This window comes from Megalobrama amblycephala, linkage group LG7 (genome assembly GCF_018812025.1).
Source record: "Megalobrama amblycephala isolate DHTTF-2021 linkage group LG7, ASM1881202v1, whole genome shotgun sequence".
In the NCBI taxonomy this organism is placed as follows: Eukaryota; Metazoa; Chordata; class Actinopteri; order Cypriniformes; family Xenocyprididae; genus Megalobrama; species Megalobrama amblycephala.
Window position 1 is genome coordinate 47,304,938 of NC_063050.1, and position 20,934 is coordinate 47,325,871.

At 35.9% G+C, this 20,934-nt stretch overlaps 1 protein-coding gene across 1 annotated transcript; it reads right to left on the reverse strand.

Annotated features, from left to right (window-relative positions):
• Positions 1-3,900: 3,900 nt before the first annotated feature.
• Positions 3,901-20,046, reverse strand: rnf175 (ring finger protein 175). The gene is made up of 9 exons (XM_048197848.1): positions 19,896-20,046; positions 15,789-15,826; positions 15,217-15,358; positions 11,799-11,953; positions 10,133-10,240; positions 8,447-8,567; positions 7,557-7,690; positions 7,240-7,341; positions 3,901-4,823 (listed from the first exon to the last, which is right to left on the reverse strand). Exons 1-9 carry the CDS (start codon positions 19,914-19,916, stop codon positions 4,703-4,705), a joined length of 942 nt encoding a protein of 313 aa, XP_048053805.1. The 5' UTR covers positions 19,917-20,046; the 3' UTR covers positions 3,901-4,702.
• Positions 20,047-20,934: the final 888 nt, after the last annotated feature.

The window sequence follows — 20,934 nt, forward strand, 5'->3', positions numbered from 1 at the left end:
GACTTTTTTCCTCAGAATTGTGATATAAAGTCGCAATTGCGAGTTATAAAATCAGAATTGTGAGACATAAACTCACAATTGCATTATAAAGTCCAATTCTGAGAAAAAAAGTTTTTTTTGTCTCACAATTCTGACTTTATAACTCACAATTGCAACTTTATAGCACACAATTCTGAAAAAAAGTCAGAACTGCTAGTTTATATCTTGCAATTCTGACTTTATAACTCACAACTGAGTTTATATCTCGCAATTCTGACTTTATAACTCGCAATTCTGACTTTATAACTCGCAATTGAGTTTATATCTCACAACTGAGTTTATATCTCACAATTATGACTTTATATCTAGCAATTCTGACTTTATAACTCACAATTGCAACTTTTTAGCACGCAATTCTGAAAAAAAGTCAGAACTGACTTTATAACTCACAACTAGTTTATATCTCGCAATTCTGACTTTATAACTCGCAATTCTGACTTTATAACTCGCAATTGAGTTTATATCTCACAACTGAGTTTATATCTCACAATTATGACTTTATATCTAGCAATTCTGACTTTATAACTCACAATTGCAACTTTTTAGCACGCAATTCTGAAAAAAAGTCAGAACTGCTAGTTTATATCTCGCAATTCTGACTTTATAACTCGCAATTGAGTTTATATCTCACAATTCTGACTTTATATCTCGCAATTCTGACTTTATAACTCGCAATTGAGTTTATATTTATAACTCGCAATTCTGACTTTATAACTCGCAATTGAGTTTATATCTCACAATTGAGTTTATATCTAGCAATTATGACTTTATATCTAGCAATTCTGACTTTATAACTGGCAATTCTGACTTTATAACTGGCAATTCTGAGAAAAAAGTCAGAATTGTGGGATAAAAAGTCAATTAAATTTTTTTTATTCAGTGGCGAAAACAAGCTTCCATAGAAAACAGTTTTTGTTGCTTCATATTTTTGTGGAAACCGTGATACACTACCATTTAAAAGTATGGGACAAGTAAAAAAAAAATTTTTTTTTTTTTAAAGAAATTAACTCAAACAGCAAGGATGCATTAAATGGTTCAAGTGACAGTAAAGACATTTAATGTTGCAAAAATTTCTATTTCAAATACATGCTGTTTACTGAATTTTCTATTTGTCAAAGAATCCAGAACAAATAAAGCAGCAAAAACTCTTTTCAACATTGATAATAATAAAAACCATTATTAGATGATAATTAAGCAGCATATCAGAAGACTGGAGTAATGATGATGAAAATTCAGCTTTGCATCACAGGAATAAATTACATTTTAAAATAAATTAAAACAGAAAACAGTTCTTTTAAATTGTAATAATATATCATATTACTTTTACTGTATTTTGATCAAATATATGCAGCCTTGGTGAGCATAAGACACTTATTAAAAACATAAGAAAAAACTTTTACCGGTAGTGTAGGCCCGATTATAGCTTCACAAACGCTGATCATATTCCACCCATGTCTGTTTAATTCATCGATCAGTGCAACTGCAATAAGCAAACTTACAGTGTGGAATTGAAACATCACCAATAGCATTTGAAGCATTTGTCTTGTGTAATGACATACTGTGTGGACGTGTGTAAGAGACTAACAGTAGATTACACAACGCACTGTTGCCTTGCATACCTATAGAATGATACTAGCAGCGTACGGCTCTTTATTTAGAACATATTAGGACTCTCTATTTTCCTTACGAATACTATTAAAAACTGGAAATATCTATATATTTGTGTATTTATCGTAAATAATGTTTCAGAGAAAAGAAGTTTGGGTTTCAAATGCAAATGTAGTTAAAAGCCAAACATTTTCAAGGAATTGATTTTGATTTGTCCATTATTCTCTGGTGTATCCCAGGATTCTTAGAGGCATGATTCATACATAGTAGTAGTGATGTCATACAACTTTCTGCATAACTCATAACTCACTGGCAATAGTATTTCATCATCATCACAACGCAAAGGTCATTTTTATGTTTTTGCTTTTATATTCAAATTCCAGAATGTGTTCGTTGTTGTTTTGATTTGGTACAGTAAGTCTGTACTGTAAATTATGCATATGATTTAATGTGCTGATTTGCTTTATTTTCTGTATATAAGGATTGTATGTAAAGAATGTTTTGTATGTTCATCAAAAAAGAATTTTACTTGAATGTTATCGTTTTATGTCTGTAAAAAAAAAAAAAAAATCAGCCTTAACATTTACATCATGCAACATTTTACATTGTTTTCACTTTATTGATAAAAAGGGTTTCGGTAGTATATTTTATTTCATTTAGTTTATTTTTTGATGTGTGCCTGTTTACGACTTACAATGATAATCCTGCTTGGACTGTGTTGATTTTTCTAATATTGCTATCACGTCATATCATTATCATGCTAATGTACAGGCAGTGCATTAAAAAGTGACTTTGGAAAAGCTTGTTGTCCTGTTTAAAAAAAAAAAAAGAATTGTAAATAAGTGCAAAGCATGATAAATATGACTTCATTCATTTGTTACTTTAAATTCTAAAGATTTTCTCTTTCATTTTATATTGGCACTTGAATAGTCAATATTCTGGCTAATATTACCTTGAAAGAAAAACAACTGAACAACAGGTCTAGAAAATTCATGTAACAATGTTTTTGGAAGAAGCCTCTTTTGCTCAACAAGGCTGCATTTCATTGATCAAAAATACTGTAAAACAGTAATATTGTAAAATATATATAACTTTTTAATAGGCTAAAATGTAGCCTAATTTATTACTATTTATTAGAAGGCAAAGCTGAATTTTCAGCATCATTACTACAGTCTTCAAGTACCACATGATCCTTCAGAAATCATAAAATGCTGATTTGGTGCTCAAGAAACATTATTATCAATGTTGAAAAAGGTGTGCTGCTTAAAGGGGTGGTTGATTATGATCGCACTATTTTAACTTTAATTAGTGTGTAATTTTGCTATTAGAGCAAAAACAACATCTGCAAAGTTACGACACTCAAAGTTCAATGCAAAGGGAGATATTTTCTTTTACAGAAATCACTTTTTAAGGACTACAACAAGCTTCTTCCTGGGTTAGTGACATCACTAACCCTAAAATTTACATAAACCCTGCCCCTAGGAACACACAAGAAAGGGGGTGAGGGTGGCCATGTTGGGCTGCTTTAGAGAAGATGCATTCTAAAAGTTGTAACTTCTTCCTGAGTCTCTCCATCAGTGTCTGACTCCAGTTTGAACAATGTAAGGCTGAACACCGTTACTGAAAATCGTCATTTTGGCTGCGTGAGATTGTCCAGCTTTGTTTTTTGATGAGCAACCGAAGTGCGAGCTGTTAAAGCTCCGCCCTCTTCTGGAAAGGGGAGCATCAGCTAATTTGCATTTAAAGGGACACACACAAAAACTGTGTTTTTGCACACACCCAAATAGGGGTAAATTGGACAAGCTATAATAAATTATCTGTGTGGTATTTTGAGCTGAAACTTCACAGGCACAATTACATCTTGTAAAAGGGGCATTATAGGTCCCTTTTAACTCTTTTCCCACCATTGACAATTTTCCGGCAATCCATATTATACGGTAGAGGCCACTATTACAAATCTTCTGAAGGAGTACAAATTCTGTGGATCAAACACAGAAGAAGAAAAAGCAGAAACAAGCGATAAAAGCATGCTTTGCATTGCTTTTGTACATGTAAAATAAGACAATCATCAAACATTAAACAGCATATAAATCAAAACTGCCTAAAGTTACTGAATAAAATGTTGACCCAGGAAGAGGTATAAGACTGTGAGGCTTTGGGGGTGTTGATGGACAAGATCTACTCCATCTATATTTTGATTATAGTTCTGAATCCGATCCAGATGTAGTCTGACAAAAACACGATTTTCTCAGCTTTTTGTTCAAAATGTTGTTTTTTTAATGAAACCTACCCACATTCAAGTGTTGATAAAAATGAATGCATGATGCTACAATACAAGTAGAGGCTCTGTTCTTTCTTTTGATATATTGTGTGTTCAGATATTTATACAACAAAATATTCTGGGGCCCATGAAAGCTTTGTAATGCTGGCGTTGGCTGGCAACTTAAAAAAAAAATGGTGGGGAAAGAGGTAATATTGGAGAAAGATTTGAGAGAATACAAATTCATACCCAAATGTCCTATTTTTTTTCTAACTTTTCACCCTTTCTATTAAACACAATCATGACAGACTCCATATCAGTAGCCACATAAAAAGGATTTAATTTTACACGGAGCAGATTGCCTCATGGGGTTTAACATGTTGGCCAGCTCAACATAAAATAAAAAATACTGAGTGCAGCTTTGGCGATCATCCCTCCTCACCCTTCGTACCCTACCAAAAACAACCACTTAATATCCACACCTACGTCAAACACCATTACAATGCTAAACAATTAAACAAACATACAGACAGACAAAATGAGGCACAGTTTCGATTAGGAGTGATGGACAGCAGCTTTAGAGGGGCTTCTGTACGTCTTTGATTGATGTATCAGCGTAGGTCACTTCTGAAGGAGTTGTGTGTGTATCTGAATAAGTCTGTTTCTATGTATCTAATGAATTTAAAAAGCAAAAAAGCAGCTGTCTGATTTATATTATAAAGTGTAAAATTTACAAATAAATATTCAAAAAGGTCAACACATGCACAGATTTAAACTGAATCAAATACTGTTGGTTTATTCAAGTCCAAGTGAAAAATTTATCCCGTGCACGATTCCAATTATGATGGGTTGCCAGGCGACCAGGTATCTCAACCAATCCAGAAGTTGTCCATATAAAACATGTGTTCTCTCCCAGCTGATGTGAAGATTTAAGGTGTAAATATGGTTATTACAAATTTGAACACTTGTAGTTTGTATTTTGGTTTAAAGGTGCTAAAGTGGATCTTTTCGTCGACTGAGAAACCAAAGACTGTTACTGAGTTTTTGAAATGAGCGCATGCGTAAGAACAACCCCCTCCTTCACAGCTCATTTCAAGAGAACGCCTCCTTAAACTTGTGCACATATTTTTTTTACAGTCTATGATTGGAACACAAGTGTTTACCACCGGCATTCGCTGTGTCGTGTTAGTGGATTCATTATGTCGGACTCACCGCATGTAACTCATAATCTGCAGTTGTTACTCCTGTCTCCTGACAAAAACATTGCATGCAGCGCCTGTAGAGTGTGGAAAGTTACTGGAGCGCGCAGCCGCGCTTGTCTCTCACAAGGAATGTCATGGCAGTGATTGACAAGCCAGAGGGCCAATCGTTTACGCGATGATCGCGTAAACGATTGGCTGATGTTTTTAAAGCCCTACCTCGTGCACAGATGAAGTATATTAATATTATTCCTTTCATTGCACCTAATAAATAGTCTTTTATCAGTTAGTAAAGACAGTTTCAAGTAATATTGCAAAAATGTATAAAACAAAACATCCTCTTTAGCACCTTTAATTCATCTTTAGCACATAATATATACATATTTCAGGCCACCAGGGGTTTTCAAACTGGGGTCTGCTGAAAAACTGAGAGACAATAAAATTATTTTTTTAAATATATATTTTAACATTAAGGCCATACCTGACAGCAACATAGTGTCGGCCTAGATCCGGCCCACATCTGGTCCTAGTGTAATCCACATGTACCAGATGTGGGCCGGATCTGGGCCACACTATGTTGCTGTCTGGGATGTGTCCACCAAAGCATTTTTAGCTAGTTGAAAACACCATGCTAACACCTAGCTGTGGGCACTTGAGAGGGCTTCGGCAGCAGAGCATTTTTTTTTTTTTCAGTTTGACACATGCACAGTTTTGAGCAATCTCTCGCCACAAGTTACAGCCCATGTAAACATCTTTGTATTCTTTCATGCTAGAGTTGTAAAAATGAGGGTACTTTCTAACCTCTTTGCACAATCTCTCATCTATGTAGGCCTCCATTGTCGCTGTAGCTTGCATGAGCTCCAGCAAAGCCACTGGAAGGCAAGCCTGCAACCTTTAGCCAAAAAGCATAACAGCTAAAGCTACTGCTCCGCCCCCCGCGGTATGCAGGGAATGAGACCAGAGGCTGTTTTTTGAATGGATGTCAATGGATGAGAGGCTTCACTATGCTGATTAAACAGCTTTTGTGGAGTAATAGCTAATCATTTAATTAATGGACAGCCTGTTTGCCAAGCTTCAGAATGTTTTACACTAAACAATACTTTCGTTGGGAACTATATGTATATTTTAGCTTGATAAAAATTAATTTTTTTTTTAAGAGAAGGCAGACTAGGGAATGTTGCGACTGATGTCTCTGCTATTACATGATAGGCTGAGAGGTGCCACACGTGATTAAGTTAGCCGTTACGCTTTCTCCAATGCTAAGAGATACAGACCCTCTTATCTCCCCATTATATACAATCTCTGGCTCCAGTCTGTTCTGTTTATGCAGTTTTTCTTTGACTACCTTGTGAATCGACGCCCCCAGGGTACGGTTGCCACCTTGTGGATAAACTAATTACAGCAAAAGTAAAATGCGCATGTGCATGCATACAAGTATGTGCAGTTAAAATCTGGCAGTGCGCTTACAGCACACGCATACTCTTCTAATGGCGAAAATTCACTTCACGCGCACTGTACGCTGACCCTCGTGTATGCGTAAAAAGTTAACTATGCTTTGGGCTTTTTTTATGCTTGAAAATTCTTCAACTTTCAGCGACCGGTAAAAAACGCAGAGTGCTCAGCACGTAATAAACGCTCAGCGCCTCGTCACGCTGCTGCCGTTTTAAAAATGCGGCCTTCCCATTCAAAACAACTGGAAAAATAAGCTAGCCTCTGGGGAAAAAATGCTTTGGTGGACACACGGCCTAAGAAATAAAAGCAAATGGCAAGTTTTATCCGAAATGCAATTACAATAGTTTTTTCTTTATATTTTAGGAACAGGGTAACTTGCAAGAGGACCATCATATTTGGGGGTCCTTGGCATTATAATGTTTGAAAACCCCTAATACAGGTGTTCTATATGCAAGCTTGTTTCCGCCACGGAATTAAAAAATACAAAAGGTCATTTTGACTTTTTACCTTACAATTCAGACTTTTTATCCCACAATTGCAAGTTTATATATTGCAATTCTGAGAAAATAGTCAAACAAGCTTCCATAGTTCTAAGAACTCAGTTACACTAGTTCTAAGGTCATTATTTAATTAAATGCCAAGCATGTAAATTGTGACCAATTTAACAAAATTCAAGGATACGGGTTATTCATCATCCTTTTGAGGTCCACTTTCTCATTGCAGTATGGACAGGTCTGCTTTTTTCCCACGATGCACCAGCCACGAATACAGAATTCATGAAATCTGTTGACCATAGGTAGTTAAGGATAAACGGACTAATTAGACAATTTTTTTATTTATTTTTTTTACAAAGTTTTGCAGAAACTTTTACTTTGTTTCCTCATACACTATTAAATCAAGCTCTTGAAGTACATATCAATAAATGTAGCTAACACAATTTTTCCATATAACAACAAAACGTCTTGTTTAGGGTAAGGTTTAGGGAAAATGAAGGATACATGTGGTTACAGGAGAGCTGGTAGGTGTCCTCAATGATGCCTTCCTCATCTACGTCCACAAAAATCTTCTGACCACACACGGCACATATGTCATTACTAAGGTTTCGGGATGGCATACCACCCATGTTATAGTACTGAAGGAGGCAGACAGAAAAGAAACATGGTAAAAAACAAACAGTAACAAAAACCTTTACTAAGATATGAATTTATTTATTTTTTTATTTGAAACATTTGCAAATAATACTGCAGGATATCTGAGAATAAATGTAAGGGCTTAAAGCTGTGTGTCCACAAAAGCGTTTTTAGCCCGCTGAAAATGCCAGGCGCTCTTTTGAACACCTAGCTGCAGGCAATTGAGAGCACTTCGGCAGCGCAGCGTTTTTTTCATTTAGTTGATATGATACGGAATATGTGTGGAATTGTTACTAGTATCTGATTTCGCAGGTAGTTTGTTTCTGAATATAAAAATGTTGATGCAATATAAAGTACTTGTTTTAAATGATTTTGTTCCATTGTTGTGCTTGTTGTTGTCGTCTGTTGTTGTTGTACAAGCAGGATATGATGGTTGGTCGGTGTGGTATTTGTCCCGCCCCTCCTCACTGTGATTGGACGGCTGGGTAAAAAGTGACAGTGATGAGAGCTGCATTTTACCTAAAGTTGATCATTCTTCAACTCTCTGCAATCGGCATCCAGGAAAAAAAAACAGCAAGCACTCAGCGTGAAATAGGAGCTCAGTGTCTTGTCATGCTGCTTTAAAAAACATGCCGCTCCCATTGAAAACAATTGAAAAAATTAAACAGAGAAAAAAACACTTTGGTGGACACACAGCCTAAGAGTTACATTAATATGAGAATGTCTGGACATAGAGGAACTGATGTATATGTATTTACCCCTATAGTGGATGCCATGTAGTCTGAGCAGATTTCAGCAAAGTCACGTCCCATTACCCCATAGTACAGACCATAGAAAAGCATGATCACACCCACATCCATCGAGTCCTCTGCTTTAATCCTGAAAAAAAACAACATTTAAAATATTTATATTTAATCATCACCTGAAACATGTCACCACAGAAGTACTTTATCTCTTTACAGTGTCACTAAAGCCCTATTCGGACAGGACTAGTTTTCTAAATGACGTCTGAGTTAATATTCTTATCACTCAATGTCTGTGATTTCATGTACCGATTCAGACGGGATTAACATCTCTGTGTTTATTACAGAGGTGGGAGTGTGTGTTTTCTAGATGTGGGCATTACAGAAGCTCATCTGCTGTGCTTGCGTGCATTATGAAATTTATGTGTTTTTAATTTATTATTTATTGATATCATGTTAATTTATTTTAAAAACCTTATTTAACATAAATTTAACTTTTTATAATTGGTATTGATATTACATTTTACATTTTTTATACAGTTTTTCATCTGAATGGTACGAAACTAAGTAACAGTTTTGGCACTTGCTATATGAACACACACTCAAGAAAATAATGGTTAAAGTGTTACACTTGTACTGTTTGTGGTCAAAAATGACTGCACTGGAAATTAATGGGAAGCGAATTTCATCTAGAGGAAATGTTTGGTACTGCGCCCAAACAAAATTTTACTGAAGGCTAATTTTTTTTGAGACATCAACCTCAAATTTGGAACACAACTTGTTTAGATTTATGGCTTTGATCTTCTCACAGACAGTAAAACATGTTATGGAAAATATATATTTCATATAAAATTTACAAATAGTATTTTAGTGCATTTTTCCATAATAATAAACTTAAAGGATTAGTTCACTTTCAAAAAACATTTTCCTGATAATTTACTCACCCCCATGTCATTGAGATGTTCATTGAAGTCCACTATAAGGAGAATAATCCTGGAATGTTTTCATCAAAAACCTTCATTTCTTTTTGACTGAAGACATGAACATCTTGGATGACATGGGGGTGAGTAAATTATCAGGAAAATTTTATTTGAAAGTGGACTAATCCTTTAAAATTTCTACATTAATTTAATTGAAATAGTAAAAAGAAATTGTATCTTTTTTTTTGTTGGATACCATCCATATTGAAATTTAATGAAAGCATGCCTAAGACTGGTGCACAAACAGGTCTAAAAACACATGAGGAGAAGCGTTAGGATAATACAGTATTGGCAATCACAGACATTCTCATTCGGACGGGATTAGATTTCCTAGGAGGACCGCTGAGTTTGCCAAAAAACAGTAGGTAATTTGACCTGGAATTTTTTACAGAGGTTGTGTGAGAAAAACGCAGACTTGGTAGATTCAGACGGGATTAAAATCGCAAAGCACGTCTGTGAAACACAAATTTCTCTAACGTCCCCCTGGAAAACTAGTCCCGTCCGAACAGGGCTTAAGGGAGTAATTCCTTCTAATTAGAATGCCATTGTGTCAGCATTTCCATGGAAACAATGAACGGGGGCTTAATAACTATTGACTCACTACTCAGTCAGAGACAATTTCTCCTCCTTAGGATGCCTGTGCCCTGTGTTTAGGATTTTAGGATCTGAATAAAGGCACTGTTTCATTTCTGAGCAAATATATGTTTCCAATGTTACGTACCTGAAAAAAACATTGAATCCAAACATGGTAAACATGATGGCGAGATATCCAATCACACCCACAGCGTAGCTCAGCTTGTAAATGAGGAGGAACCACTTATAAACCATCCTGCACAAGTGAAATACAGAGGCTTTTAGTTTGTATTCTATATAACAATGCACATTATTACTAACATCACTAACCTACCCTTTTTAATTGATATATTTAATTAACATAGTTAATTATTTTTTATATTAAGTTAATAATTCATTTTGTGATTCTAGAAGTATTTTCTTCATTTAAAATAATAGTTATTGAGGGAAAATAAAAAGACAAAATTGTTTTATTTTATGCATTCTTTTAGTATTTAATTTAAATTAGATTATTTTAATTTATTAATAATTTATTAATTTAAATACTTCCAACACTAAGTCATCCTGCTGCCCTTTTGGCTTATTTAAAGGAAATTATCATCCAAAAATGAAAATTCAATAATGAATAAGTCATTAAGTTTAACTTTCTTTATGCTATGGAGTGTTAGAGTAACCCAAAGACAAATCATTTTTTGCTTAACAAATCTTTTATTACAATATACTTTCATTGAATAGAAAAAAAAAAAACAGTGTGAATATTCCTCAGAACTTCTCCTTTTGTGTCTAACAGAAGATACAAATCTATAGAAGAGTCTGGAACAACATATGGGTGAGTAAATTAGGGCTGGACGATTATGGCCTAAAATCAAAACCTCGATTAATTGAACATTTTACCTCGATTACGATTAATGAACGATTATTTTATTTCTGATTTTTTTTTTTTTTTTTTTGCCCTCATAGTTCACTGACAAGGTTTGTACTGTAAATAGCCTATGATTGACTATTAAGGTGGGATATTTTTTTTTCCTGTTGAAAGAGTGATCTGACATCATAGCTCACTATCAGCAGTTATTTTATCTATGGTTTGTAACATTTCTTACAGGTTTCTGCTCGTTGTAAATCAGATAAAGATAAATGATCACAGTACCATAGTGATTGCGTGTGTGAATTAGTCATACCGTCTCTCTATTAATTGTGAAGCTGTGGGTTGTAAATAGTTCCTTCAAAAGTAGAAAAAAATAGATGCTATAACTTTTGAGTTTCTAAGCTATTTTAGTGATAAATCACAGGACAGCGCTGACAACAAGTTTCTGCGTTCCTCTGTGTGCGCGCGATCTTCACGTTTTGCGCAGCTGTTTGTATGAGTGTTCGTGCCACATGCAGCTGCGCGAGCGCGGCATAGATATGTGTATATATCTATGCGAGCGCGGTAGCTCGATATAATAATACACATCCGATCGTCTAATCGCTTGAATGTCCAAACCATAAAACAAATACAACTGACAAAGTTTAGTCAAGACGCAAGGCTCACCGCTCGCGCGCCATCACTATGTGTTGAACCGGTTCACCTCCGTGTTTTGCTTTTATGCCACTGACTGGACTGGGCGGAGTCACGTGGCTACACACGCAGTTATGTTTTTAAGGGGGAAGTATTAACAGGATTAAAAAACCGAAATAACCGACATGGGAAAATTACGTCGGTTAGAGGTTCTGAATTTCGGTTTCGATTACTTTTCGATTAATCGTCCAGCCCTAGAGTAAATGATGACAATTGTCATTTTTTCTTAAAAAACTGAAAGCATTTCAATCATTACCGTGGCGTTCTGCCAGAGAGAGGCTTGCGTGTGGCTCTGAATATAACATAGCTGGTGATGACGGAGAACATGCCCCATGTGGACAGGAAACGCCACCAATAAAGTTTAATGGTGAAGTATAGAGGAACCACCCACATCTGCAATAGTGTGACCATCTACAAGAGAAACAACATTAATAGTTAAAGGTGCCCTAGAATTAAAAATTGAATTTACCTCAGCATAGTTGAATAACAAGAGTTCAGTACATGGAAATGGCATACAGTGTGTCTCAAACACCATTGTTTCCTCCTTCTTATGTAAATCTCATTTGTTTAAAAGACCTCCGAAGAACAGGTGACTCTCAACATAACACCGACTGTTACGTAACAGTCGGGATCATTAATATGTACGCCCCCAATATTTGCATATGCCAGCCCATGTTCAAGGCATTAGACAAGGGCAGCCAGAATTAACGTCTGGATGTGCAGATCTGAATCATCAGACTAGGTAAGCAAGCAAGGACAACAGCGAAAAATGGCAGATAGAGCGATAATAACTGACATGATCCATGATATCATGATATTTTTAGTGATATTTGTAAATTGTCTTTCTAAATGTTTTGTTAGCATGTTGCTAATGTACTGTTAAATGTGATTAAAGTTACCATCGTTTCTTACTGTATTCACGGAGACAAGAGAGCCGCACTATTTTCATTATTAAACACTTGCAGTCTGTATAATTCATAAACACAACTTCATTCTTTATAAATCTCTCCAACAGTGTAGCATTAGCTGTTAGCCACGGATCACAGCCTCAAATTAATTCAGAATCAAACGTAAACATCCAAATAAATACCATACTTACGTGATTAGACATGCTGCATGACGAACACTTTGTAAAGATCCATTTTGAGGGTTATATTAGCTGTGTGAACTTTGTTTATGCTGTTTAAGGCAAGTGCGAGCTCCGTGGGCGGGGAGCGTGAGCATTTAAAGGGGCCGCAGCCTAAATCGGCTCATATTTAACCCTCAGGGGTCTGAGGCTGATTTGGGGCCTGGAGAAGTTTTGACATGCCCTGACATTTGTGCTTTTTTCAGTTGTTCATAAACATATTAATGGAAAAAGTGTCATTACACTGTATTCAGCACAAACTAGGCTACAATAATATGTAAGGAACATGTATGTACATGTTTGTATTTTTGAAGGAATAACGTTTATGCGTGGTTATTGAAAAAACAAAAAACTTAAGTCACTGAAATAAAGCCAAAAAATATATATTAAATCTGTGTTCACAAGACTTCTGGGTATTGGAGGTTGTAGACTAGAGTTTTTGCTTCAAAATTATGTAAAAATTATCATTCTTACTCCTTCATATAAAACAATAGAGAGATTTAAATTTTCTAAAACATCTTTGGTCAAGAAACACAGTATGCGTGGAGGCGTGAATAATCATGAATAACGGGTGATTCTCACCTGAGAAGACAAAAGAATCGCATAAAAGAGCTCTAATGACCTGCATAAATAATGAGGCCTTTCAGTCAGATAGGCTGTGAAAAAACCCTCTGTTGATCATGTCTCAAGCTCATCATAATGTAAATCAAACATACAGAAAAAACAGCAATACTGTGAAATATTATTACAATTTAAAATAATGGTATTCTATTATTAAAATATAATGCATTTCTATGATACAAAGTGTCTGAACAATTATGTTACCTTTGTGGCATTTCATATAGGCTTTTAGCTTAAAAGCATGCACATTTGGAGAAATATTGATGGATTCTCATGTTTATGTCAATTTTCTATACAGAGGAGTATTTATTCATTATTTATTGTCGTCACTGTGAACGCTGGATACTGTGTTTACAATTCATACTTGCAGCCGGAGGGCGCTCTGTACACTTTTAGTCCACAAATGCCAATGCTAAAGAAGAATAGGCAATCCAGGAAATAACTGAACTAACAGAGGCCAGAGATCGCTAACTATGGCTATTCAAAACACTTTTCAAGACAATAAATACACGATTGAGACGATGTATGCATGTATTGACTCAGAATTTGCGTCTGAATAGCGCTCCCTCCGTGGGCGTGGCCGCATTAGCGGATAATGAGCTGAATCAAGGACTTCTGACATGGCTCTCTTTTCATACAGATTACATAAACACAGAAGGTTTGTTTTCGTTTTGACTTACACGATTTAAAACCTGACATTTCAACGTTTCTTTAGACACAAGTATCATTTTTTTGTGATTAGTATTCACTAAGTTACAGTTCATTTTCTGAGAACTATCAGAGTGGACTAGAGGGAGACGAGAGATCACGCATCATGTTTGTTTTCTTTATTTTACAAAAAGCACAAAATTTTGTTTTTACTCTGTGTGTACACAAATAAAAGAAAATATTCCACAGATTAAAATGGTGTATAACTCTTAATTGTATGTGCAACACTGACAGAGTATTTTGAGTCTCTTTCACACTGGTTAGAAAAAAAACGTGGTGATCACGCCGGCGTGACCGCCAACCCCAGAGTGTTAATGATGCCCCAAAATAGGCAGTTAAAAAAATTAATTAAAAAAAATCTATGGGGTATTTTGAGCTGAAACTTCACAGACACATTCAGGGGACACCTTAGACTTATATTACATCTTTTAAAAAGATGTTCTACGGCACCTTTAATGTTGTCACGATACTGGAATCTCCAACTTTGATACGATATCTTGAAAAATAGCAATTTTTGATACCACAGGGAAAACTGCCTTACATACCGCCACACAGATAATTTGTTATTATCTCATATTTGTTTTGATAATTTGGATAATTTTGTTGCAATATCTTACAAACAACACAGGGAGGCTTTATTTGAATCTTTGACATACATTTACAAAAAAAGAGACAAGTAAACAGTCAGTAATAAAATAAGAATACAACAGAATAAAGAGATGATGAAATAAATGAAATAAACATGGCTTTAATTTTTTCAAGTGGGTCTAACAGTATTCAGGTAAGAAATACTACAGAAATTAAAGTAATCAAATGTAAAATAACACTGGATAGTCTTTGCTGTAAAAATTAAATAGATTAATGCTTACAATTAAAGTTAGAAAAGTTATTCAGTCAAGAGCAGCAAGTGATTTTCTGTCTTTTATTAGGCTGCACGCACTTTTGGTGTTAGCTCAAAACCTGCGGGAATGAGTAAAATTATGTGCAATACAAGCACTATCCAGAGCGAATGAGACGAGTGAGTGAGAGGAGGCGGGTGTGTGTCAATTTTGATGTTGGAAAGAAGACAGCAAGAACACGCAGCTGGTAACAGTTTATCGATACTGAAGAAAAGGAGTATTGGAACCGTTTCAGATATTTCAGTATTGATACATATCGAAATGTCAGAAATATTGATAACACAATACTATATAATGCCATACTATATAATGTCACTCACGTTGTAGGATCTGCAATGTCTTTGTTTCCACTGAACCAGGACAATCTGAGCAACCACTAGTGTGGCAATGAGTATTAGAACCATCTCGGCATGCATGGCCTCATGACCTCGATGCTTCACATGCAACCTCTCGTGCTGCATCCTGGAGTTACACACACATAAGAGTACATACAAGTCAGAAATAATCAGAGAATGTTTATGCCATGAAACCAAAGCTAACACAGACAGAGATCAACATGGATTTCAAAACTAGAAGCTAATGATATAGAAAAATAGGCCAAGAAGTTGTGAAAGAGCTTTTGTTCATTTTGCAGGATCATATACGAGGCCAGACCTACTGAGGCCATCTGCACGACATTTCTGGCGTTCACTTATAACAATGATACACATGCTCTAGAAACTATTTTTACATAGGAGGTGACAATCATAAGGCACTAAAAAAGACCGGCTGTGACAGTTTAGAAGAGCTGAACACCCTTTTACAACTTTCACCTTTCTATATATCTAAAAAAATATTTCCATGAATATTCTAAGCAACAATCACATAAAAAAGATTGATTGTGACTACTTACTTCCATGATTCTCTGTGAGACATTTTCAAAAGATCGTCCTGTAAAGAAAGAACTGAATTTAGAAAATTCAAGAATAACAATCCACATGCAGTTCTGAATGTTCATATTTAAACCAGAAAAATAGTAAGCATTTTCTGAAAAACGCTGTTGAAAGTGGATCGGACCAAACACAACAACACACTTGTAGCCAATCGGAAGTAGGGGTGTGTCCACTGATGATGATGATGGGGGAGTAGAGAGAGAGAGAGAGAGCTAGAGGGGGATTTGAAGATAGACTGTAGAAAGAGAGATGGCTGAGAGACATTACAAAAGAGAAAAGGTTAGAGGAATATCACTGGAAAAAAAGGGTTATGATCAGGCAAGAGCTTTACAACCCGAATTAGTATTAGAAAAGCTTTCCAGCGCTGGAGAGACCTAAGCGTGAAGGTCTGAAGAACTAACCGAACTAAGAACTAAGGCCGAGGTTGCACTGTTTCTGCTCCGTACCTGAGTAACACTAGTTTTGAATGTGTGTTGTTGGCAACTAACAACAAACTCCTGCTTGTATATACTTGTTTCCTGTGTTCATTTTTTTGTTCTTCCTTGTCATTCATTCATCATCTTCACAAAGCTTTATTTTGCTTATGCTATGATAAAAAGACATCCATCCCTGCTTGCTCCAGTCTTGCATTGTGTGTTTGTGCATTTTGAGGACGGAGCAATGGAGGGAGGAGTGTGTTTGTTTGGGTTGATTTCAAATATCAACAGTGTTCAACAATGATTCTCAGGAATCGCTTAATGCACCTTTAAGTAGCTGACATGATTTACAAATAAAACAAAAACACTTTTACAATGATAATGCTTGTAGTTTGTATGACCCTTCAAGATAGTACAAGTCAAGTCTCCTGGTCTGGATTTATTTGAGTCATTATTAACAACTATTGATCAGTCAGAGCTCAGAAGATTTCTAGAGACCCACATAATAGAGTGCAACAGTCGGGTTGCGTTCTTTAATGGTCTGCCTGGAAACAAATGCCTTGATGCCAAACCCCCTCGTGGAAGAAGTTTACAACTGTGTTTACAACTGTGACAATCAGCGCTTACCAGGAGAATATAGGATTTTCAAAAGTATGTGAAGTTTGCAGCTCCATTGTTGCAGTAAACATTCTTGAATGAATAAGTTGTTAGATGCACGCCGGTCTGTTATTGTAGGGACATTGACTTTACATTTTCACACCCCTAAACATGACGCAGAACAAAACGATCTGTGAATTGGTTGCGTTACATGTCAGTCAAATGGGCGGTCCTTGGCCAATGAAAGCTGCAATCAGTCTGAAGTTCTAGTTATGCGAGAGTACAAGGTTGTTAATCAATAGTATATGCTTTTGTTAAAGGCATCAACCTGTTATTTCAACTTCATTCTTGGCATATATATACAGTACTGTGCAAAAGTCTTAGGCACGTCAGTATTTTCACCCCCCAAAAAAGGTTTTGTAGTGTGTCAATAGGAAATATCCGTTCACATTTCCAAACATTCATTTTGCCATTAATTGTAATAATCCAGTGAGATTTCTGAATACACAAGGAGTCTGACAACAGTCGGTGCTCCACACAGTGATCTGATCTCAGCATCATCGAATCTGTCTGTGATTACATGAAGAAACAGATGAAACTGAGACAAACCAAATCCAGAAGAACTGTGGCCGTGTCTCTAAGATGCTTGAAGAAACCTGCCTGCAAAGATACAGTTTTAGGCACTTGTGTAAAAATGCTGTAAAGTGAGGATGTTTTTAAAAAATACGGTTATAAATAGATTTTATTTATCAATTAACTTATATTAACTAAATCAAAACAATATTTTGTGTGACCACCCTTTGCATTTAAAACAGCTCTTGTCCAGGTACACTTGGGCATCATTTTTCAGGTAGCTTTGGAGGCAGGTTTCTTAAAATCTCTTGGAGACACGGCCACAGTTCTTCTGGATTTGGTTTGTCTCAGTTTCATATGTTTCTTCATGTAATCACAGACGGATTTGATGATGGTGAGCTCTGATCTCCATGTGGAGCACCGGCTGTTATCAGTCTTATTGTGTATTCCAAAATCTCATTGGATTATTTCAATTAATGGCAAAATGAATGTTTGGAAATGTGAACGGATATTTCCTATTGACACACTACAGCAAAAGATACAAATAACTGGCTTAAAACCTTTTTTGGGGGGTGAAAATACTGACGTGCCTAAGACTTTTGCACAGTACTGTGTGTGTGTGTGTGTGTGTATATATATATATATATATATATATATATATATATATATAAAATCATGTTTAACAGTAGAATTCCTGGTAAAAAACAACAACAACAAAAAAAAACTACATTACCCATGATTCCGTAGAGAAATTTCACCAATCAGAGAATCACAAAAAGCAAATGCCAAAAGAACAATTTAGCCTCATTTTACCTCATTAAAGCTGTTAAGTACACAGTCTTGTCTTTTCGTCTGATAAAGTTTTTTATAATGTGATGTGATCAAGGGGGCCCCATCTGATATTGGCAAAACATATTTGGCAAACACTCCAGTGTGTGTTTGTGTTCTGGAGATTCTGTGACCCGCCGAATCATGTGACCATAGTAGGCGAGCTAATCCTAATCCCAATCCTAATCCTACCATCACTACGTTATGTGTACGCCGGTCACATAATTCAGTGGGTCACAGAATTCGGCACAACACCGGGCATTCCGGTAAATGCCAGAGAATTCATTAAAAATAACAAAATAATTATAAATGACTAAATTATTAATTCATCATTTAGTTTTTAATGATTAAATTGGTTGTACATTAAATAATTTTAATTATTAAAACAAAGAAAAGAATTAGGTATAGCTTACTATACATTGTTTGTTCACTTGATAACTGTCTGACTGTCACACAACAGCGACAGAAAGTATATATATGCCTTGTGTTTCAGGTCTTGATTTTATTCGTCTTGTTTTCTGAAAAAGATTCGCTTGCATGCTTCTCCTGGGCGCGACAGCTAAACTGAGTACACTCGCATGAATGTACACAGGAGTGCAACGACCGAAGATTTTCACTTAATAATAGATAACATTTTTGCTTTGTTTCTTGGCAAATCCTACACTGCAAAAAAAAAAAAAAAATTCCGTTGAATTTACAGTAAAAAAACAGCAGTGGTTTACCGTAATTTACCGCCCCACCTGGAATTTGCTTAGGGCCCCCAAATCACTAAGTCTGTTCAAGAGATATAATAATAATTTTAAGACTACACAGAATATTTAATTAAAAATGCCTATTTAAATGAATCGGAAAAGAAACCTTAGGAAATGGTACAATTGCACCGATTCCTTTATACATTCATCCACATTTTAACCTATAACTACCCATCTAGAGTGCATATTCTGATGCTGGCATCTCATTCTGTAGGTCAGTGAGTGTGAGATAAACATGACCATGCTTGTCCACACCTCTGCATGACGAGTCAGCTGACTAGAAGAGAGCTTTTGTAGCTCTTGCAGTTAGCTGGCCCTTTATACAAACTACTGATCATACAACAACCTTTAAAACCTCAAAGTCTTCATTACATAGCCCTCAATATAACGTATATATTATATAAAAGGGTCAACAGGCATGCACTTATTCATAAACCAGATGTGTCCACTTGCAGGTTGAGATTGTCAAGTCCTTCTGACTGCCCAGTGGTTCACATTTAATAAAACAGGCAGTGATAGGCAATGTATTTCCCATTACAGTATCACAGTGAATATCATAATCATATGTTTGCAATATAATCTATAAATACATGCATACAGAAGCAGATGTTCCTGCCACGTTTAAAGGCGTTTTACTCACACCCAGAGTGAGTACAACAACAAACAAAACCGACACACTAAACAATTCCCATTATAATCACGGAATATATCTACACCGCACGCGAGCGTGTTGATTAAACAGCAGTGTAAACAGATTCGTTCATTATAACGACAGTGTACTAGCTAGCCGCTGAGTCGCTGGCAATGTAACGTTACACGACAGCTATACCATAACAAAATATTAGTGCGGAACATCAGCGATTTTAGTTGTCTGAGGACCATAAAACACTGAACCCAGTACCTGTGGTTGTAGGTCAGCCATTTTTAATATCGGTCAAGATTCCAGTCATCTATTAATGGCTCCGTTTCTACCGGCAGACATCATGCTCGTGTTCCATCCTAAACGAATCATTCCGGTGAGTCGATTCTCTTCATTGAATCATTTGAAACTGTTCATGAATTGGATTGGAAAGATTCGTTCCGAGCGGTATTTGAGTCATCATCTGATTTGTTTGAGCCGTATGTTCAACTCGTAACGAGCACTGAGTGATACCGAAAGCTTGTGAAAGCTGCATAAAGAAAAGTATTTTCGGATTCAGAAATGTCCGACCTTTATCGCTCCAAATCGCCGTCAGAGCCTTTAGAGTGAACCAAATATTTCTAAAAATAGCCTACTTTAGTAATTTATTGTGAATACTTTGAACCATGTGTTTTTGAACCATAAATTGTATTATACTGTATATATTATAGTATTTACAACACTTGTTAATGAATGCTACAGAATACTGTAGTATAGTGATAAACTGAAGTTTCGTTTTTACTACAGTAAACTGTAGTGTATTGTAGTATAATATAGGTTACCCTAATTGTAGAAAACTTAGTAGGCCTACAGTATTGGGTAAAGTAATTTGTATATATTACAGTTGTTAATATACTACAGGAAATGTAGAATTAACAAATTAAATGATAAGTTCACTTTCAAATGAAAATTACCCCAAGCTTTACTCACCCTCATGCCATCCTATGTGTATATGACTTTCTTCTTTCTGATGAACACATTTGGAGATATATTAAAGGGGCTCTATGTAGGAATGACACCAGTTGTCGAAATAGGTACTGCAGTCCAAATTCAAAATATTGTTTGCCCCGCCCCTTCCTTCAAAGACACGGGTGGCCAGCTTGAGGACACGCAACAATAGGGAGCGCAATTGACAATGAAAGATGAGGAGACTTACACACTGTAAGTTGATGAGTTGATTTATCTGTGTTTTAATATGCTGTCATTCATAGAGATTTTTAGATGGATGCAGAGGCTTTTTAGGTCAGGTAGAATCTGCGAT

Coding starts and splice junctions, on each gene's coding strand:
- rnf175 (XM_048197848.1), bottom strand. CDS start 19,916: ATGGCTGACCTACAACCACAG. Junction 10,241..11,798: donor CTCTCTGGCAGAACGCCACG/GTAATGATTGAA, acceptor TCACTTGTGCAG/GATGGTTTATAAGTGGTTCC. Junction 7,691..8,446: donor ACATGGCATCCACTATAGGG/GTAAATACATAT, acceptor TGCCTCCTTCAG/TACTATAACATGGGTGGTAT.